Below are 22,726 nucleotides of genomic sequence, written 5' to 3'. Positions count from 1 at the left end.
AGCTTTTGCCCAACCTGCGTGGTCTGCAGCCTGGCATTCCATTATTAGCTACACGAAGCCCAGAACCGACACCATGTCAGACCATACTTGGTGCCACCTCCCAACTGACCCCAAACAAGGACAAAAAAATGTTTGCAAAGGAAAGAGAGATGCCCTTTGTTTTTGTCCTTTGTGACTGGGACATCAGCTCTAAGAATTCATAGTAGTATGGGCCTGCACAGCTAGAGCGTGAATGGTGAGCCAGGCCTTCTGCAGCCACCTACAGAGCAGTGAATTGGGAGTCAGGAGACCTGGCTGCATTTCCCGGCTCTGCCATGATGAATGAGTGCGTGGTTTGGGCAGTTGGTTTCTCTGGATATAGGAGGTATGATCTTGAAGCTCCATACAGTTCTGAATCTATGATGCTAAGATCAGAACATTGCTCTGTCCAGGGGGTGTCTGGGGCAGCCCACACTTGGACTATGGAGTACAAGGAGCAACGGGAAATTGCTCCTGGGAGAGGTGCCCTTCCTGCCAGGTAGCTATGCACTGGGGATGAGTGCTATGGGAAAACCCCTCTTTGTCAGGTGATGCGATGACTCCCCTTGGTCCTTGTCCCCCTGCATGAACCCCATCTGCAGAGGTGTCCCAGGATGGAATGATATTCCAGATCTCTGAAGCACATGGTCAAGAGGTCTTCTCCTGCCTAAGGAGTTATGGTGACCCCAGACAGAATGCTGAAAAGGAGCTTCTCCCCATCCTGAGCCTGGAGAGAAGGGACATGGTCACATGTTTTACCTTCCAATCTGAGGGTGTAGACGAACCCCTCTCCTTGCTCATGCATGTCCCATACACTCTAAGGTTGTCGGCCGTAATATATTCTGGGCTTTGCTCAAGTCATTTCTACAAGAGCAATGCAATCTAGACCAGTGCTTTCAAACTTTGATGTGCACACAAGTCAGCTGGGGAATCTTGTTAAAAAACAGATTCCACTTTGGTCAGTCTGGGATGGGGCCTGAGAGTCTGCATTTTGAACAAGCCCCCTTTAAAGTCAGTGAAACTGGTCTACAAACAAGACTCTTGGCAGCAAAGATGCAGAAAAAGGATGGAGGGCTGAGAGTCACGTGGCTTGCTGTTGATAGGCTGCCTCAGAAATCATTCAGAGCCCTCGCTTCCCATCTTTTGGAGATAACAATGCCTACCCTATCCGTTTCTTTTTCTTGTTTTTAAGATAAGTGTTTATTTTATTTATTTTTAGTGGTATTCAACTACCTCAGTACATTAACTCATGTAATGAGCTTAAAAATAAAAATAATGCTGCTTGAACAGTACCTCTAGAGATACTGACTGAATTGGTCTGCCTATCCTATCAGTTTGAAGGTATCATTAAAAGGGCCGAGTAAGTTAACTTAGAAAGTATGCAACACAGTGTGAGTATTCACTGCTGTTCCAGACAACCACTAGACCACCTAACTGTAATGTGCACTGGAACCCCAAGCAGAAAGTGTTAAAACTGCACACCTCGGGACCAACAAATATTCTAATGGACCTGGGGTGGGCATGGCAGCATGCATTTTAACAAGCCTCCAAGGTGGTTTGGTTCTGTCTGTTCTCAGACCACACTTTGAGAAACCCTGTCCCAAGTGATAAGTGCTCTGCTCTCCCCAGGTGTGGAAATTTAAAATAATAAGGTATGTACAGCAGAGGGTTTCTGGTAGCTGATCACAGATTCAGGACTCTGACCACCCCATCAATTGGTGCTCGTCAAACTTTAATGTGCACAGAAATGACTCAGAGCACCTGATGAAATATGGATTCTGATTCCATTAATTAGGTGGTAACTGAGATTCTGCATGTCTAACAAGCTCCCAGATGATGCTGGTCTGGGAACCACACTTTGAGTAGCAAGAACGTAGATCAGTGGTTCTCAGCTCAAGTTGTCCATTAAAGCCATCTTTTCAATGCTATGGGTGTTAGAAAACAACTTTAATATTTTAATTTGGTCTGGGGTGAGGTTTGGCATTTTTAAAACAGCCAGGTGATTCTAATGGGGAGCCAGCTTTGAGGCCCCCCCCTACACACACACACACACACACACACACACACACACACACACATGCACACTCCCTGCCACAGATGGAGGCCAAAGCTCTGGCTGAGGAACGGGAACAGGCAGGCAGCTAGGATCCACCACCCATACCAGTCCAAAGTCCGGTGAAGTGGGTCTTAGAGTAGTTCCTTGCTGGAGAAATAAGGCCGACTGGCTCATCTGTCTCTTGATATGATAGGTGTGTGTGATATGGTTTCTGTGAGGAAAGGAATTGGAAGTTTTAGCAGAAAGAATGGAGAAGCTGGATGTTTCACGCAGACACTGAGACAATTATTATTGCAGCTTTGGACAACACCACTTTCTTTTCCAGCTTGTGCATGTGATTTTCCCCTCGCTCTCTGCTTGGCTCACACGGGGTGGGGACAAGCATGGGACACTGACCTGTTTCATTTTCCCTGACTAGGTGGTGGTGGGGCGCAACCAGCTGAGACGAGCCCCAAGGCCGATGAGGGCGCAGAGGCCGTGCTCCCCAAGCCCAGGAGCGTGTTCCACATCGAGTGGTCATCCATTCGGAGGAGGAGCAAAGGTGTGTGTTTCCTTCCCCTCACTCTCGGGTCCTTGATTTACTCATCTCTAAAATGGGGAGAATGGCGGTACCTACTTCACAGGGTGCTGGGGAGAGCCACTCTTATGAATCAGGCTCGTTCTTATTACAGCTGATCTCTGACCACCGCCACAGGTCCCAGTGTCCAGACTCTCCCTGGGCGGGAGCCTGGAGCTGGGACAGGCAGCAGGTGCTGTAAGTCTAGGCCAGGAGATCTCACAGGTGGCTGTACATTAGAATCACCTGCATCCCATCCCAGGAGACTCTAATTCTGGAGAGAGGCCTGGGCGGGCTTAAAGATCTTTAAAAGCTCTCCGTGAGATTCCATTTGCTGCCAAGATATAAACCACTGATCTAGAAGGATAAAGATGAAAAGTTCTCGCCTACAGCAGTGGTGGAAATGCCAAGACCAAGGGAACAAGTAGAGAGGCATGGAGGGGAGGGAGCTCCCAAAGCCCAAGACAGGGGTGGGGACAGGGGGGTCTAACAGGCAGTCAAAGCTGAGCAGGTCGGGGAGCCAGAAACTTGGATTTAGAAGCTGAGGACATGTTGTAGCAATCAGGGAGGAGTGGGGCAGGGGCCTGGGGGGCGGGGTCTCCCCAACTAACTGCAAGGTTGGAGCAGCCTCATGGAGAGCCAGGGCAGAGGGGCAATCTAATTTTCCCCCCAAACCCCATAGACGGGAGTCAACTTACCCAACTTGCCCAGCTGGCGAAGGGCACTGTACGAGATAAAACTGATTCCCCGATTAATGTCCTTTTCACAACATCACATGCTTCCCAGACGATGCATTAGTCACTTTCTAGCTCCAATTTATCTGAGCTTCATTGTTTCATACCCAAAGTAGCCAACCAGAGAAACAGACCTGGAGTGATACAGAAAAACATCATACAAGGTTGAGAGGGCATCAAGATATCTCAAGGGCCCCTCTAGCCCAGAAGTTTGTGTGTCAGGTGCCCCGGGCATGGTGTGGAAGAGAGCATGGCTTACCTCAAAAGGTTAACAATCTCCCTCCAAACATCCTCCTAAGATAACAGTTTGGGGCTGGGGTAGGGGGAGGCCTAGCAGATAGCCCTGTGCAAAGGAGCCAGAGATGGAGGTTGGTGGCAATTGCTGAAGAGATGGCAAGGAAAGGGGAGCTTCAGACAGAAAGAGCAAGTCCATTGGGATATCGCACATACTGGCCTCTAAGTCTACAGGATTCCTCTTTGCTTCCTACTCTTCCTTTCAAAGCTTCCAAAATTAATTGTTTCTCCTGCATAGTGTAACTTCCCAACCACACTGGTGCTTGCAGTCCCTGCTCCCTCAAAAGTGGGAACACGGTGACTTCAATGCATTTCTTCTGGAGCTTAGTTACCCTGAAGACTCACGTAGAAGACTGGGAACAGCCAATCCAGTCTGAATACTATACCGGGCATTCCAGAGTCCAGCCTGCCATTCTCATATTTGACCACGAGAGGGAACCAGAGCATCAAGACCAAAACTTCCAAGGGCCATAACTTCTTTCAGGATGTATAAAATCCTACTAAAATTGATTATCTTTAAAAATAAATTGTCTGGTAATGATTAAAAATATGTTTAGAGCCACTTTGAAAGAGTTTTCTAGAATTACAAGGACATGCCAAAATCAATTTCAAATAATGGATATCACTTGTCAATCCAACCAGGCATTGCTACTAAAATACCTAAAATTCCTCAACTAAAAAAGAGACCCAAACAGCCCAAGGTCATCCAGTTGGGAAGAGTCATAATGAAATGCAAACAGATCTTGCATGGCTCAACATCTTAATACTTTATGAGCAATAGTATCCAAGTTCCTTTCTTTGCAAACCTACGCATTCTTCCTGTCGTGTAGGAGAAAGAACCCTGGATTTGGGGATCATGGGCAACTCACTGTTTCCTCATCTAAAAAATATAGGGGTTGAGATAAATCAGAGCTTGTTAACGAAAAGTAAGCTGAATTTTTGGACTCCCTAAATTCTGTGAAATGTCCTGTTTACATGAGGAAGTGCAGTTTTTCCCAAAAGGAGAGCCCAAATTGATTCATAACCAATAAAAGAAAAAAGGGTCCTTACAGCTGCAAGATGCAATGGTTCTGGCTTCCTCAAATGGAACAAGGAACACAGATATTCCAACACTACCCTTGCAAGAGATTTGCAGCTAGGTGCCAGGGGAGAGGTATCCTAAGTGATATTCTTTCCTTCCAACTTCAGTGTTTGGAAAAAGCGAACAGCAGGAGAAACAAACCAAGGACCCTTTTCCTTATCAATACCGGAAGCCCACGGTCGAGTTGCTGGTGAGTAATGAGTGGCCCGAACGAAGGGCAGCACCCCACAGTCACAGAGCCTGTGGCAGATCGGGGACCTGAGGTCTGGAAAAGGTGTTCTCTACTTTAAGCAAACTTTTCTTGACTTCCTATTTCTACAAGCATAATTATCTGGGATAAAAATGTCTATTTTTCACAGTTTACTTTATAAAGTTTCATATCCCTTTTATTTGAACTCTTTATTATCCATCTTTCTCTAAATCCAGCATTTAAGCATTTAGGTAACAAACCAGTGCCAATTTTCAAAAAATAGAATCTTTACATGTTTAATTTTATGGACAGTTACACTTTAAAGACTAGACATGCTGGGCAAGGGAGAAATACTTTATTCTGGAAAGAGTCTGGTGTAGTGGAAATAACAGTTCAAAATAAAACAAAGAATCTAAAGCTCTGTGGTGAAATCCCAATTCTACTGTTTGATTTTGACCTCTAGAAATGAGAACATCCCCGTGCCTGAGCCCTCATCTACAGAGTGAGAATAAAGATATTGTCTTGTTGTATTTCAAGGTCATTGCTCATATGAACTGAGGTAACATGATAAACAAAGCAAAAGATAGTCTAGTCTATGGAAACATAGAGATGATTAAATAGAAATTTCACTAGATATCAAATGAAAATCTTACCTTGCTCCCCAAATGAGCACAAACACTACTTTTCAGTGTCAGAAGCACAGCATGTGGGAGCTTCTTTCCTCTCTCTTGTCCCCGGACAGGATCTGGACACCATGGAGGAGAGCTCTGAGATAAAGGCAGAAAGGAGCATCTCCAAGACTTCCTGGATTCAGAATTCCATGGCGGCCAGTGGGAAAAGGATCAGCAAAGCCCTCAGTTACATCACAGGAGAGATGAAGGAGTGTGGAGAGGGGCTTAAAGGTAAAGGTTCTGTAAGAGCAGCGTCTGACCCTACCCCTAGAGAGGTCACCTCCGATCATCCCCTGGGAAACTCTTGGCCACGGTTTCCCATAGACTAGACTGAGTTCTGTTTCTATGGTCTCTCAAAGAGGGGAGTTTTTCTGTTAGGACAGACATGCAGTCCCTTGGGATGTATGTGCAATGCATGTAAGTATGTGGGCTCTCACTGCTGAACATAACAGTCATGCTTTCTCAAGTAGCCCATCAGAGTGTTGCAGTCAGGCATTTTAGCACTGGATTCTAGAGCTGGCATCCTAGAAAAACATGCCTGCCTATAGATGTCTCCCAGGACAATTGTGTCTACTATTCCAGTAGGTTCTCTTTAGCAATCACCCCAGAGCTCAGGCCATGAGGGTTTGACACCCTCTATGCAGCAAGAGAGTTCTCCTTCCGGATCCATCTTCTCGAAAATGCATGTCACTCTCATGGGGGCACAGATAGCTCAGGGTATCCATCTGCTTGAAAAACAACCTAAAGACCACAACCAGCTGGCAGCGGACCTGAAGAGTTTTCTAGGCAGTCAAATGCCCTCTTGGTTTCTTGATTTACCCTCTTCTGTGGCAGGTGACAGTGGGGGCTGGCTCCCTGTGAACGCCTTTGGGGTGCACGGCTTCCCTCCCGCCCTCCGCCTGCCCACGGGGGCCTGGTCCAGGGCTGTCCCACCTGAGCTCTGACTGACTGCCTCCCGGTTCCGTTTCAGACAAGTCCCCAGTGTTCCAGTTCCTCGACTGGGTCCTCCGGGGCATGTCTCAGGTGATGTTTGTGAACAATCCCATCAGTGGCGTCCTCATCGTCTTCGGCCTCTTTATCCAGAACCCCTGGTGGGCCATCTCGGGCTGCTTGGGTACTATCGTGTCCACGCTGACAGCCCTCCTCCTGAGTCAGGACAAGTAAGTTCCAGGAGACCAAGGTCCAAGCATGTGGCCAGAGGTCACTCCCAGGGGGCACCATTCACCATCTCCTCATCCCTTCATTGCTTGAGTCCCAGCTCAGAAACCCCTCAGAATAGGGACACTTATAATTAAAAACAGCAATTCCTTGATTGCTTTGTCACAACGACACATTGTCTGGGGAAATGTGAAGCGGGACCGTCTGGTTGAAGCTGTGTGTTATCAGGTCCCAGTTGAGAAAAATCTGATTCAGAAGGCAAATCAAGAGGGCAGCGCCCCTACATTGGGCCTTAGGGAGCCCCTACTTCCCAACCCTCCTCTCTCCCCCCAGGTCGGCCATCGCGGCAGGACTTCACGGCTACAACGGAGTGCTCGTGGGGCTGCTGATGGCCGTGTTCTCGGACAAAGGTGACTACTACTGGTGGCTTTTGCTCCCTGTCATCATTATGTCCATGTCTTGGTAAGTTTACTTCTAAGGCAGATCCAGGTGCAGATCCGGGGCTGCCCACCTTTTCATCCCAATTCCATGACGGTCTGTCTAAACTCGAGTTTAAAGTCGCATTTACTTAGCTTGCACATCAGAAACTTCCCCTGGAAATCATTACTAACGTCATCCAGTGTCAGCACCCTGTTAGGTGACCTATCGACAGTATCTCACTACCCAGAATCCTTTACTTTTCTTTTTTTCAGATCTAATGGGTTTCTGGTCCTGCCCAACCAGGATATAGGGAAAGGAACTAAGGTGCACATAGGTTACGAGCCACACCACAGGGTCCTGTCAGTTTCTGGAAACTTTCACATTCTTCCTGCTGCCACCCCTCCATACACTTTGCTCCATCCCTAGGATCCCTGACCAAACCGGGACAACTTCCCAATGTAGGCTGAAGGCCAGGGCACTGGGCAGAGCCCTCAGAGTGCCAGGCCTCAGCTCCTTCACCTCCAGAAATTGCAGGACACTCTAGCCAGGAGGCTACTCAACAAACATTTGTTGAATGAATGACTGTGATTCCCTCTCTGTCACCACCAACCCCTGTCTCCCTCGCCCCCCGCCCCCGCCCCAGCCCTTTCTCTCTCATGTCCGGATGTGGAGCGATATGACTTTTTAAGCAAGTTCTGTGACTCCTTGCCTCGGGACTTCCCCAGAAAGCCCTCCTTCTGAAGCTGAGTCTGGGCATCTGCCTTGTCACTGTACCAGGCACAGGGAGGAGACCCAGGGAAAGAGCCTCTCAGGGCCAATTAGGGTCAGAGAGGGTTCCCATCAGGCTGATGGTCTCCAGGAAGACACAGAGAACATCCTACTGATGCTCAGTCTGGTGTTAGGGTCAGAGGCTTGTTTAACAGCGCCTCTTGTGCTTCTGCCATCAGCCCCATCCTCTCCAGTGCCCTGGGCACCATCTTCAGCAAGTGGGACCTCCCAGTCTTCACACTGCCCTTCAACATCACAGTGACCCTGTACCTGGCAGCCACGGGCCATTACAACCTCTTCTTCCCCACGATGCTGCTGCAGCCTGCGTCCTCCGTGCCCAACATCACCTGGTCGGAGGTCCAAGTGCCCTTGGTAGGTATTGTGGAAGGTGGAAGGATGGCATTTACTTATTTTACACATCAGAAACATCCACAGGTGACAACTCCTATTAACAGTTTTATAATGCAAGGCACTCTACATACAGTGTGTCACTAGCCACCATTCCTTTCTTCTCTCTAAGAGCTTTAAGGGCCATTTCTGATGCCACCCAGTCCCAGCACAGAGGAAGAAACTGAGGTCAACTTGAGACACTAATTAGTGAAGAGCAAAGTCAAGACCAGAACTCTGGCCTCCTGTCTGCTAAACCCGGGTTCTTTCTTTTTTCCTTTTTTCTTTTTTTAAAGTCTTTTCGATGCTTGATTCCAGTTTTAATCCAGCGTATGCTGTGTACGTTCTTTCATTCTGTCTCCTTGAATCATTAATGGTGTACACATCACACTACCATCTATTGGCTTAGGGCGTTTCTCATCGAGCCTCCGGAGTTGACACCATTCACTCTCTGAGGCATGCTCACAATTGCAAGCACAGGTGTGCCTCCATTAAGAAATGTATGTCTAACAGGGCTTTTCAAGTTCTTACAAGGACTCTGTATATCATGCTGGTCTCTGGCAGTCTGCCAAGATAATTAATAAGAAGCTACACTAAAAGCATTTAATCAGCATGGAGAAACGTGCCCATTCACCTCCTTGTCTGAGTGGACACGTTTTCTCGGAGCCCCCGCCTCTTTCCGTTACACTGAACAACCCCACAGGTTGGGCTCACTCTGAAACTTCGTTATTGGCAATTCATCATCTAACCACAAAGCCACTTGTACTTGTTGAAAGAACTTTCAGAAATAATGTTGCCTAGTGTCTCTTCGCATTTCCTAGTTTGCAACAGCATGGCATAGTGGAGAGAGCCCTGCCTTTGCACTAAAAAGCATCATTGTTTAGGAAGAGAAATAATCGTGTTAGCCCCATTAGTGTGTGTGTGTGTGTGTGTGTGTGTGTGTCTGTGTGTCTGTGTGTCTGTGTGTCTATGTACACCTTCATGAGCCAGAGGAGAGAAAGTGTGCCACGTTGGCAGTTCACTCCTGAGGCGTCCCTTCCAGGGTATTTACCCCATCAATAGCTTTGGAAGGCAAAATCGCTCTAGTTGGTATGCTGTGGAGTGAAGATGTTAGAAATGACAAGTTTAAGACATTTTGCCTTCTCCGTGCCATTTTTAATGGAAAAGATATCTAGGAATTTTTGCGGAAATGGAAAACTATTGGGGAGTCCTGTACAAATACTTCAGAACCCCCGAAGTCCCAAGAAAGAAAAATTCAATTTTCAGTGGTTGTTCTTTAAGAAATAACTTTCTGGTCAATTGAATGGATTATGGTAACGATTAATATGTTTTGTCTTCTGACCATTATAATTAGAGCCTGGAGTTTTGTGGAAACAAGTGGTAAATGTCAGGAAAGGATCTAAAACTCCCAATAACGTTGAGGCCCCATGAGCAACTCTGCTCTTCTGGCCACTGGAGAGCCCCCTGGAAGGGGGGACCACCAAGGGACTAAACTGCCCAGCACCACTGACTCTCTGTAAGACTTTCTCGTCTGTCCCCTTTCCCCCCACATGGCGATGCCAAAGCCCCTTCTGTTCCTGGGGTCACAGGAGACTGAGCCAGGAGGGTTGGCCAAGCAGGGCCACCCATGGGCTCCTGCAGTGTCCTCCTGTCTCTGCACACCCCCAGGGGTCAGGGTCCTCTCAGAGGACGTGGGCTGAGAAAAGAACTGTCTCATCATAATACATACACACGCCAGCCCCAGGACTCTGCTTCTCCTTAGCTGACTGCCCGAGGGATGAGATGAACCCCAGGGTATCCCAGCATGGCCCAGAGCATCCTCCCTTAAACACTTTCCCAGCTCAGAGGCCAGTGGCCAAAATTCCCAAACTGGGGAATTGATTCCAGTTGATTCCAGCCTGCATGCCCAGGAGCCTTTTCGCAAATTCCAGAGCACGTGCGCAAGTGCCCACAGGTCCTGGATGCTGGTCTCATCAAACCCTTCATCCTGCAGAGGAGACCCTCCCACCTCTCAGATACATTGATGCAAGCAGGGTGCTCACCTATCAGTCACCATGTGATGGTTTGTCAATCAAAAGAGTAGTTGCAACGATACTACTTCTGTAGGGCGCTCCTGTGAACATTGGTGCGTCAGTTACACACACGGGACTAAAGTGATCACAGCCCACACATGGTGTTCTTGGAAACACAGAGGACCACTTTCCCATCTCCTGGTTAGCCTTCTAGTCATCCTTTTAGCTTAAAAAAAAAGTTACAAGAGACTGTTGAAGCCCCAACTATGATCAGACAACTATTACTTTTCTAATGAAGAATGCCCTCATTTGAAAGGTTTTCCGTTTCTCTTGACTAGGAGTTTAGTGGCTTACACTCATGTTTCTGAATCAAGGAAACTTAACATCCTAACCCCTCACTGTTCTAAGAACTCAAGACTAAAACAATAAAACTCGTGTCCCTTTTAGAGGTAACCTATTCCAATAAAAATATCCTGGAAACCTGTTGCAAAAGGTTTGTGGGGAGGGCTTGGCACCAAATCTTTTACAGCCACTTAAAGTCTTTATTCTTTTATTTTTTGTATGTTTCTCTTCATAATTGTGTGTGGTCCCATTGCACCAACAGCTTTTGAGAGCCATCCCTGTTGGAATCGGCCAAGTGTATGGCTGCGATAACCCCTGGACGGGAGGCATTTTCCTCGTAGCTTTGTTCATATCTTCACCTCTTATTTGTTTGCACGCTGCGATTGGATCCACCATGGGGATGCTAGCAGGTCAGTGTCATCTCTTCTCCTTCATTAATGGGCCATAAGGATGTTAGTGCCTGGGGCCAGCTTCAAAGAAAATGGTGACATGTGTCTTCAGTGCTCTACCTGCATATTTCTATAAACGTCCCCTCCTTCCGTTGTTCGTACTATGTTTTTTGTATTTTGAGTGCCAGTGCCCGCATGCTCCCATGAGCAAAAGCTGCCCTCAAGAAAGGCTTTGGTGTTAGTCAGTTACACCTTAGTATAAATTTAAAGTTTGGGAGGGGTTTCTTCTAGACATGTTTCTATTTTAAGTCTTGTATATTTAATGGTGATAAGAAGGAAGTGTTCCCTATTAGTGAACATTAAGATATCAATGAAAAGGGAAGTCCTTCTTTATGGCCAGGGTGGGACCACCTCTGGACTGGTTAAATCAGACTTCAGAGTTCTTACTCCAAGGGTCTCTTCTACCCAGCTTCACCACTAATATTCACATGGCTCTATGGCCATTTGTATCCTTTAGATGTTTTTTAACTGAATAAAATCAGAAGTCCTTTTTCATAAATGCCTAAGGGAAAAACTAGTCTGGGCGGTGAGGACCATGGTGGGTTTCAGGGCCGGCAGGGGAGCCCCAGGAGACCCCAAACCCAGTACCCATGCCTGCCTTCTCTCACAGCGCTCACTATCGCAACTCCCTTTGACTCCATCTACTTCGGCCTGTGTGGCTTCAACAGCACGCTAGCCTGCATCGCAATTGGAGGCATGTTCTATGTCATCACCTGGCAGACACACCTCCTCGCCATCACGTGCGGTAGGTACCGCCAGGGGAATTCCCTTTCCACCAAAAAAGATGGCTGTGTCTATCCCCACAAGGAAAACCACCCTCTGAAAACTACTGATCCTTCAAAGATAAATGACAGGATCGTTTGCTTTATGAAAGGACTTTTATTCAAAACTGATTTGGAATGGTTGCTTAGTGATGAATACATTAAAAACTATTTTCACTGGATGCAAAGTGTTCAGCCACAGGCAGACATATCTTTTTAAGATGGTAGGTGTTTGGTAGTTGTTCGTGGGCTGTGATTGCTACTTCCTGGCTGGTGATTGAAACTAAATGACTGAGCAACTCTTTTGCAAATTAATCTTTAGATTTGGAGTTGGGTGATTTATGACAGACACAGCAATTAATCTTAAGCACCCAAAAATTGACCATGGACCTTCAAATAGTGCTCACGTTGTAGGATGCGGTCGGGATTACTACCAGCTGGGCACTCAGTAACTCTCTAATAAAAGTTGGCTGTGTTAACTTCCTAGGGACAATTGGGACGCACTTAGTCAAGAAATTAAAGGTTCAGAAGCAAAGCCCAATTACACTGGCCCATTTTCACAGACCCTCACCTTTCGCTGGCTCTTGGCTTTTCCCAATAGCCAAGCCTGGTCATACCTTCCCCTTGCAGAGCCTAGAAGATGAGGCAGTGGGTGTATTTGGTCTTCCTCAAGCTTACAGAATGCTGCTCCTCCCTGAAAACCCATATTATGTTCATAACTTGTGATGAAATATACCAACAGGGAGTTCTGGGATTCACTTGCCTTGGCTGTATAGTAAAGTTTTCATTTATGGTTTGTGCTGCTAAATATTCCTTTGCTAGAATGCAAAGTGGTGGCACACAAGAGAATAGTAACAGCTCAATTTTGGCCCTTTTTAACCAAGTTCATCTGCTGTTTTAGCTGTGCCGGCATTTGCGTGGAATTTAACACTTTTCTAAGCTGCCAAGCAATGGAAACAGAACTTTTTTTTTTTTAACCTGAGAGATAGCATTTGTTGCATAAAATTTATGGGGAGAGAATAAATAGACAAAGCTTAAAGTAATGTTAGTCACTTGACTATTTCTTGGTTCTTTTCCAGCACTGTTTGCAGCCTACCTGGGTGCTGCCCTGGCTAACATGTTTTCTGTGGTGAGTTCACGTGGGCTGAGAACGTGCCACAACACCCTTTCTGGTGTTCTCTTAGTTCCCCAAAGTCAACACAGAACCCTTCCTCCAGGAAGCCTTCCCCAGTTCATCCTTCTTGTCTCAAAGCACACTCATCGCCCCAGCGCCTGCTAGACAAAAGGAGCTGCTCCTCAAAAGTTTAAATGTCAAGTGTTGGTCAATCAGATCCCATCATCAGTGGGCCAGCAGAGCTCATTGTAGAAGGGACAATTGGAAGAGAATTGTCTTATACATCAAACTCCTTTCTGATTGAACCCTAGCTCTATCATCCTCTACAACTAGTCTAAAGTCTTTATTCTTTAATTTTTTGTATGTTTATAGATCCTCAGCCCAACTAGCTTGTGGGCCAATGTACATCTTCGTTTGTCCTGTAGCAACTAGCAGAGAAAGAGGAGGTCATGATGGAAGGCTTCAGGGAAAACAGGGAACCAAGCCTGAGAGAAGCCAGATCTCGTGGGTATGGGCATGCGCAGCAGTCTAAGAACCCCTCTTCTGTCTGAACCCCAGTGTAGGCTGGTGTGTCAGGTCAGCAGGCACCACATGGTCCGCCCCAGCTCCCTCCTACACTGAAAGGGTCCCAGGCCCCAGTGTAGAGTGCTCAGGGCTCAGTCTGCAGTCAGTGCCTTCCCCTTTTTGGATAAGGGTTCAAGAGCACATGTCACATTCTCAATCAGGAAAAGTCCTGTTGGTCTTGCGGGTAGAGATGGAGGTAGGCATTCTACTCACACCTGTCTAAATCCCTCATTAGTGAAACTGGGCGGTTTGAACTTAGCATGGGAAGAAATTTTCTAAGTAATAGAATTGGCCTTCCATGATCCCATCCCATGTCCCCCAATGGACTAAGTCACTTCTCTGAGCCCCATCAAATCTTGTACATGCCTCTCCTCCAATGCATGACATACAGTACATGATGACTTCAATACACAGCAGTCCTCTTCCACGTTCAGCTTGCACGTTCCTTCAGAACAGAGACCTAGTCATGTTCTTATCTTTATCTCTATTACCTATTACAGCACCCAGCATGTGGCACGTGCTCAAGAAATGCTGAATGAATGAAATCCTAAGGTAGTGAGTCCCATCGTGAGGAACATTAGAGCTGGCTCTGAACAGCCAACCATCAGAAACACTGACGGGGGCAAAGAAGGTGGAGTATAGCCTCTGAGGGTCCTATGTCCTCTTGGGCTTTCCCATCTCTTCTTGCGCCCATCCATTCACCCAATCACCTACCCAATAAACACATGTCATGCGCCTTCCTTAGACACAGTCCTGGAAGAGATGCCAAACAGCAGGCTTTGGTTCTTGATCCCAGGCATTTACAGGGTGACTGATTCTTTCCTCTGTTGCAGAGAAGTTAAAGGTTATGCCACTCAATTCAAACATTTTTCGAAACAAAATCAAGTTCAGTTTCTGTGTGCCTACTATGTGTAAGACACCATTCTGACCACTCTCAGAGATATAAAAACGCGCAGGCTATTAACTCACTCTGGAGGAATTTCCAGTCTCCTTGAGGAGACACAAATGTTGAGTGACATTTATGCGATCATCCAAGACCTCCATAGAAGAGAGCACTCGGGAGCTGCCCTTTTTTGCCTTATAACTGACCCATGTCTGTGCAGCACCATGGCTTCAACAATGTCTCCCTCTGCTTGACAATAGTAACCACGAACTGAGGACCATTTATTGAGTACTTAGTATGCTCTAGGCATCAACTCTGAGTAGATGTTTTTATCCACATTTTACTAAATTGAGGAACTAAGTCTTGGAAAGATGAAAGGACTGCAACAAGGTGATCAGAGCTGAGATTGGGGTCTGGGTCTGTGGAGCCCCCGCCCACTTCCTTCCCACTGTAGGACTCGTAGGGGAGGCTTCCCAAAATACCCTGTGCAGTCTTTGCAGGGCTTGGAGAAGACTCTCTGAGTGGAGTTCATCATGGGTATTCCTTACGGCTGCAGTTCTGGCACGAGGCGGTCATTGTTCTTCCCCACGTCCCTTCCAACAGCACCATCTTTGAACACACACGTGGCTGGCATTCTTACCCCCATGCTATTACCCAAGGCTTTTACTGGTTATACTAAAATGATGTTTAGGAGAGAGGGGGCGTGATTTGATCTGCCTCACAGCTGAATTTGCAGGCTCTGTGTTACCAAGCTATCCATTCAAGTTATCTCAAAGGAAGAGTGGTAAGGGGTATTTAAAATAAAGAACAGGTCAACATTATGAAAAAGGGAACTGAGAGTGGGAGAGAGAGCCCTTGAGAAGAGAGATAGTTACTCTCCAACTTCAGTTCTTGGGACTAGGATGTCACATCTCTTCCTCTCTCCATATGTCTGCTCTATTTCCCTGTGTCTGTGATGGGTTTCTGCTGCTGCACACAGCCCCCAAATGGCCACCCAACATTGCCTGGATCTCTAGTCCTTTCAGATCAAGAGCCTGTGGACACGATCTCTGTGTCTCTGAGGCCAAATTCTCAAGAGAAGGATTCTATTCCCAGATCTCCTGCCTATGGGAAGCTGTATTTGATTCAGGTGCTTGCCTCCCGTCCAATCAGCTATAACCAAAGAGTAAAGGCCTTGAACTACAAAATGACTGCCAAAGCTATTCCTTCAACAGGGGCTATGGGACAAGGATGGCCATAGTTCCTTGAGCTGAAGGTATAGGCTGGCCAGATGACCCAAAACAAAACATGTCTCGTCCATAAAGGCATATTATAATAGGATTCCAATGGCTGCATTTTAAAGCATATGTGTTTGCCTGTTACATTGTAGACTGACAACCCCTGAGATGACTTTATTTATATTTGTTATAAATTATTATTTTTATCAATGCCCATGAAGCATCCCCTTCTCTACTCAGGGCTGGAGGTGTTTGGTAAGGGCCAATGAAACAGGCGCAAGCACCTGATATAACCAAGGCTTCTCTTGTGTTCCCCTTTCCCCCCAGTTTGGATTACCACCCTGTACCTGGCCCTTCTGCCTCTCGGCGCTGACCTTCCTGCTCCTGACAACCAACAACCCCGCCATCTATAAGCTTCCACTCAGCAAAGTCACCTACCCAGAAGCCAACCGTATCTATTACCTGTCCCAGGAGAAAAACAGAAGACCATCAACCATAACAAAGTACCAAGCCTACGACGTCTCCTAAGTTGCCCTTTCCAAAACGTGTCACTGTAAATTCAGCCTGCGGCAGGCTGTGCACGTCCCCAAGCTGAAGGCCACTTAAGCTCGCCTCCTGCCTGTTCTATGATTCTCACCCAATCAAGCCTACACCTTAGTTATTCTCAGTCACAGGGAAATATGTATGTAGTCACCATTCAGGAACCTCTCTGTTCTAAGACGCACGACAGTTATCAAGGATATGATTAGTTTAGACTTTGCACAGCTCACTCCATAAGAGATTCCTTTGAGGGGAATGTTCCCTCTTCTACAAAATAAGCCACATCCCTAAAGAGAATTCACCAAGAAGGGGACAGAGTTTGGTAACATGTTCACCGCACTCAATCATTTAATGTAGTAATGCACAGTGTCAGGGAATATATATTAGTCTAGAAGGTAAAAGGGCTGATTCTGGCCCAGCTGTGACACTAATTAGCTTCTGCCTGCTGGGTGTCATTGTTTTCATGACAGGGAAGAGACTCTCTGGTCCCTTCTACCTCAGAAGTATTGATTCATCTCTCTCTCCTGTAAACTGACGAAATCAGCATGACCAACAAGTAATTACTTTGAGTTAAGCAAGAGATGGAAGGTTGCCAGGAGAAGAGGCAGAACAATTTTAATGATCTATGGAGATTTATTCTTCAGTCATGAGAAGATGTTCTCTAGACATGGGGTTAGGAACCTAATTCACTGGAAATGCCAACGTGCCTTCCTTTATGTAACAGAAATATTTCCGGAAATGTCATAAGATGAAAACTAATCTATTTCAACATTCAAATCATATTTTAAACAAGTGTGCTCCCTTTTGTAATAATCATAAGCATAGTCTCATTAAACTGTTAAGTTTGCAACTTGGTATCAGGGTTTTCTTAACATGCAGCTCACCTGTATTGTCCACACATTGACCACTTGAGGGGTTTTCCCCAGACAAGCGTGTGTCCACAAAGAGATGAAGATGGATTGAAAATTCTCAGAAGAGGGTTTACAAAGGTGATTGTACAGAAATGATAGAGGTTGTCTTCTGCTTGAGTGAAAGTGCAGGTTGTCAACAAGCCATCTCACTTTTTAGGAAATAGTGCTTTTATTCTCGCAATCCAAAATTACAAATGCAGCTCCTTTTGTTATTTTAATTACTCAGGTTATAGCATTAAGCTCATAAATCACAGGACCGCTTTATGGGAAGCTGTGTGGCTCAGCCCTCCAACCTGTCCCCCAGAGGACAGTTGATGAACCTCTTATGGCACCTCCATGGGACCTCTTATAGCCCCCCATCTCATATACTTCTGATTTAGCATCATGGGGTGAAGACAAAATATGGGGATATAGAAAGGAGGCAAGGGGGAGGGGACAGACTCTCTGTAAATGCAGCTTTAAGGAAAGAATTATATTTGACCAAAATCCATCATATAGAAAAAGCTGGTTTCTACTTTTTTTTTTTTCTCTGTCTCCCCTGACATCCAGGTTATGTTCTGCCAGCCCAGACCACTGGGCTGCGTATTTCTCTTCCAGATCATATCTAGCCAGTTATGACTTCTCCAGGAAAACGGAACACTTCTCGCTGGAAACAAATTCCCCATGTAGGAAAGGGGAGCGAGTCACACTCCCGAGGCTACCTCTGAGTCTGTGGTCACACCTTGAGGCCAAGAAGGTCTCAGACTGTATTTTAATGATGATGGAGTTACGGCCCTCTGAGGATTAAGCATCCAGGAATTTCACCAGAAGGCTGTTTATGCTCACAGCTCACTCAGCTGCCCCAGAACCTCTAAGTGATGACATAGAACTATTAAAATACCACTTTTCATGCATTTTCCATCAAAGTGTTATAATCTGGTTTCATTAAGAGCAGGAACCCCTCCTCGTGCGTGCCTTTCTAACTAGTGACCATTAACATATCCCTTTAGCTCTTCTAAGCATTTCAATATCCTCACCTACAAAGCAAATTGAGTTGGCCCAGTATAACAAGCAAGATGGAAATAGATGGGATGAAAGAATTTCACGTATGAAAATGTCCAATGTCCACAGGAATCTATTCCAGCATTTCTGTTATCAGAAGAAAGAGGGAGCCAGCTCGTGCCAGCTTCTGAGAGATGATTGGGCACGTGAGCACATCTCTCCCAAGGTCACATTCAGTGATATCACATGGATAGTTTGAAATTGGCTGTTGTGGGAGTATTTACGCCACAGAAATTGGCAAACTACGGATCTGGGCTCTTTTTACCCCCCAGACAGCCAGCTTACCAGCATACCACTGTTCAGTCAATTTGGTGGGAAGAAAAGAGGACAGTTGCACAGAGTCTCAGAGACTAGGGCCAAAATATTCAGTCCAGCAATCCTACATGGATGCCATTGCACATACAAAAGGCACTTGTAAAAAAAACAAAAATGTTCTCAGGTATGAAAGGACCTCTGAAGATTTACACACAGAGCCCTACACTGAAAACACTCTAAGTGGAAGTATCCAAACAAGAAGAAAAATGTATCTAAGAAATACTACAAGGGATACAAGAATACCATAGGATGATCAAATGCCTTAATAATGTTTATTGTTTATTAGGACCCAGGAGGAGGGAATAGAAGAAATACACCTATGACAACCAAGAACTGGATATTAAATGATAGTGGAGATGAGAGGTGTGGACAAAAGAGGCAGAAAAGCTTTTTAAAGTACTTAGCTTGTACAAGAATTGATAAGTCTTGAAAAACCACAGGGAGAAATAAACATGGGGGATAAGGGCAACCACCATGAGAACAAAATTAGAAACATAAATTTTGAACCAGATGAAAATTCTCTTTCCAATGGAAAACAGAAAAAGAGATAATTATTCTAGGAAGTCACCAAAAAAAGTAAGTACAAAAAAAACCCAAAAAACCAAAAAAAAAAAAAAAAAAACCCAAAAAACCAGAAGGCAGAAATTGGTCATAATATGATAGTAACTGACCAAAAAATATTAACTATTAAGTTTACCACTAGAAGACAGAGATGCATGGGGTTGTACTTTTTCAAAAAGAGCTAACAATTTGCTGTTTACAAGAAACGCATTTAAGCAGAAAGACAAAATGGTTAAACACAAAGATGCAATTAGATATAGTAACAATATGGACCAAAAGAAAGCTAGGGTATCAACTATAATATCCCAAAAAATAAAATTTAAGGCAAAAAAGATTAAGAACAAATAACGATGTAAATGGAACAGTAGTAAAAGAGTACATAATCATCATATACACACATTTGTACTGAACCATCAGCCTCAAAATACATCAAGCAACAACTGACTGAACTTCAGGAAAAAAATAAACAAATCAATCATTGTAGCTAAGATTTTATCAAAACCTCAGAAACCTGATACGTCAAGAGAACCAAAAATGATCAGAGATATCGGGGATCTAAACAAATAATTAATAAGTGTGAACTATTATATACATTTAGGATTCTAAACCCTCCCACTAAATACCACCCCCACACACACACAAAAAAAAAAACAGAACACACATTCCTTTTTTTTCCTTTAAAGTTTATTGGGGCGACAATTGTTAGTAAAGTAACATAGATTTCGGGTGTACGATTCTGTAATACATTATATATCTCTCACATTGTGTGTTCACCACCCAGGATCAGTTCTCTTTCCATCACCATATATTAAACCCCATTTACCCTCTTTTAGAGCAACACACATTCTTTTTAAGCACCCATAGAACATTTACAAAATAGACCATGTATTATTCCATCAAGCAAGCTTGGGGTCCTCATGCAATGCTGGTGGAAAGTTGACTGGTACAGTCATTTGGAGAACAGGTCCTCCATATTTAGTCACGATAAATATAAACGCCCCCTGCGACCCAGAACTTTCCTTCCAGACTATACGTACTCCCTGCGCCCGTGGGGCCACTAGGAAGGCTGTTGACCACAGCATGCAGAGAGCTGAAGGAGAACACAGAGGCCCAGTGAGTGGGACACACTGTAGAATCCTCCCCACCAGGTAGACACTCAGTACTACACGTATAGCAATGTGGCTAGGTCTTAAAAACCTCATGCTGGGGTAAAAATAAGAAAATGATTTTTATAATTAATCCGTTTGCATGAATTAAAAATGCAATTACACAAGTCAATTTTGCAAGCATATTTTGCAAGCACACAAACAAAAAAGTTTGGAATCCCTCCAGCATTCCATACCTTGGAATGCTGGAGGAAAAAGAGTCTAAAAATGAAAAGATAGACACACCATACATTCAAGAGAGGGGCCTTTCATAGAGCAACAAAGATAATATGCAGAGACCAAACCACATGGTTTGGTCAACTGTCTGTCCCCCAAATAAAATGTCTAATGGGTGGGGCATAGTGTATGCCCTGCTCAGCCCCTTCAGAGCCTCTTGCTGTCCGTGTCAAGAATTGGGGCAGGATCCATCTGCAAAACCCATGCTGGATTCTGCCTCCAGAAACATTTATAAGCATTCCAGCCACACTACAAAGTGTTACATACATACTTTTACAAAAAGTTTCCGTACTCTGTCTCCAAATTGGATGACCATTTTAATCCCTAGAGTAACATAGTGGTGAATACATGTATTTATGGTGCTTTAGAATGTTTTAAAATCTCTGATGAAATGTGGAAATAAGGAGACATTTGTTATTAAGATTGCGGAAAGGTGGGAAAGAAAAGACTTTCCGGAACATAAAAGATGCAGGAATTGAGGCTATAAACTGAGCTCAGAACGAGCAGGGACCTGAGACAAAGATAAGGTCACATAACCTCCTAACAGCCACGAAACCTGTGAGGTTGGTGCAAAAGTAATTGCCGTTTAAAGGTTAAAAATAATTGCAAACGCCACAATTACTTTTGTTTTTTACCACAATTACTTTTGCACCAACCTAATAATTGGTGAGTTCAAAGAGGGGTAGCGTGGAAAGGTCCCAGCTTTGAAGCGAGATGAACCTGGTGGAATCCAGCCCTTCTCTGTTACTTACTGGCAGCGGGCTTGATCTCTCAGAGCTTACATCTTCTCATCTACAAAACGAGGGTCATACCCACCTGGGAGCAGTGGTGATGTGCAGGTTAAACAGGAACCCCAGGAACATAACTAGCCCATACCAGGGCCCATCGGCGTTGGAGCGATGGAGAAGTGCACCCTTCTGCCCACAATTCCCACGCAGTCCCAGTGACCAGAAACACCCAGGACAGCCTGGGCATCGTCTCATGAGTTTTCTTTAAAATGGGGGTATCCTGGATCAGAGGGGCCAGATGAGAACCTTTTTTAGGTTTAAGATGTTCAGGAAAGAACTCGCTGGCCATCCAAGTGGGGATACACTAAGACAGCCCCTCATTTCCCCATTTGACCTATCCCCCTTCCTTCCTCTTCATACTTCACCAGAGCAGAGCACCAACTGTTTTAGGAAGCTTCCTCAAAATGAACTCTCCGAGGGCTCCTGTCTTCTCAATCACTGCAATGATTACCATGGAGTGTCCTGCACAATTGTTCTCCATTTCAATGATATGGGTCTTTTCTCTCCAATTAGATCGCAAACCCTGGGCAGACAGTGGTTGTAATATACACACCCACACATACACCCCCATGCATACATACATACACATACATACACACATGCTATATAGTACACAGGAGTATGTGCATGCACATCCAGATATACACATATTTGTGTACACATGCATTTACACATTCATACATATGTATAGATACACTGCATACATCCACACGTATCAGTACATCAGTACTACATAGACACACGGTTGTTTTTGTCTCTTTCCTTCATAGAACTAGCTCACTAATGGGCACATAGTAGCCCTGGGAAATGACTAATTGAGTAATAGAAACACCCTTCCATCCCCATTGTCTCCCTCTACAGAGCCCATTCACTCATCCTGGCTGGAACTTGAGATCTGGTTCACACACAACCACATACACATAATAGACACACACTCTCAGGCAGGCCAGCTAACTGAATCTTGCCTCCCAAACTCCTGCCTGTAGCCTCCTCCTAACATATGTTCCTGGAATAGTGTTCAGGGAATGAACTCTTCAGAAAGGACACACCATCTAACCCTAAGCATTTCATCCTTTTTATGGATAACTTTGCGTCTCTACATGTGTCCTTGGTCACCATCCTTTCCTTGGTTGATGACCAAGAACCTCCATGTTTGGGACCCTGTGGGAACAGAGCCAGGAGTGCAGTTTCCAGGCTCTCAGCCTCACGTGGAAAGGTGCTGGCTCAGGTAGTAAGTGGCCATCAACTGTGATTGGATGGCCATCAGCTGTAACCAGTGAGCCATTGGCCACTAATATAACTGCCATGGCTACGCTAGCAGAAAAATGGGGGCTAGCAAGAAGATGGTGGCTGAGCCTGCAAGCAGCAGGGTGAGGGTAGTGGATCGTGTGGCTCCTGCTTCCTGTGTCTCCAATCCAGCTGCCAGCGAGACTATAGTGATATGACTCCCCTGCCTATGGCTCCGTGGGTGTTCTTTTTTGGCCTCACCATATCCTGCGCTCTTATGTGGGGA

The 22,726-nt window shown here is 45.4% G+C and overlaps 1 protein-coding gene across 5 annotated transcripts in view; it reads left to right on the top strand.

Annotated features, from left to right (window-relative positions):
* LOC308509890 (urea transporter 2) overlaps nt 1–22,726 on the top strand; it is a 466,037-nt gene that overhangs the window by 400,777 nt on the left and 42,534 nt on the right. For 3 of the 5 annotated variants that reach the window (XM_081078407.1, XM_081078411.1, XM_081078410.1), the window contains 10 exons: nt 2,493–2,615; nt 4,847–4,929; nt 5,672–5,831; nt 6,571–6,760; nt 7,092–7,220; nt 8,126–8,318; nt 10,950–11,097; nt 11,747–11,881; nt 12,977–13,026; nt 16,003–17,063. In XM_081078407.1, coding sequence (XP_080934533.1) covers nt 2,493–2,615; nt 4,847–4,929; nt 5,672–5,831; nt 6,571–6,760; nt 7,092–7,220; nt 8,126–8,318; nt 10,950–11,097; nt 11,747–11,881; nt 12,977–13,026; nt 16,003–16,203 — 1,412 coding nt within the window. In that variant the 3' untranslated portion in view covers nt 16,204–17,063. Of the gene's footprint in view, nt 1–2,492; nt 2,616–4,846; nt 4,930–5,671; nt 5,832–6,570; nt 6,761–7,091; nt 7,221–8,125; nt 8,319–10,949; nt 11,098–11,746; nt 11,882–12,976; nt 13,027–16,002 lie in introns of those variants that run through there. The other 2 variants (XM_081078408.1, XM_081078409.1) reach the window with 1 other exon arrangement.

The sequence above is a fragment of the Rhinolophus hipposideros genome (genome assembly GCF_964194185.1).
Source record: "Rhinolophus hipposideros genome assembly, chromosome: 17".
Lineage (NCBI taxonomy): Eukaryota > Metazoa > Chordata > Mammalia > Chiroptera > Rhinolophidae > Rhinolophus > Rhinolophus hipposideros.
This window is presented reverse-complemented; position numbering and strand designations above follow the sequence as displayed.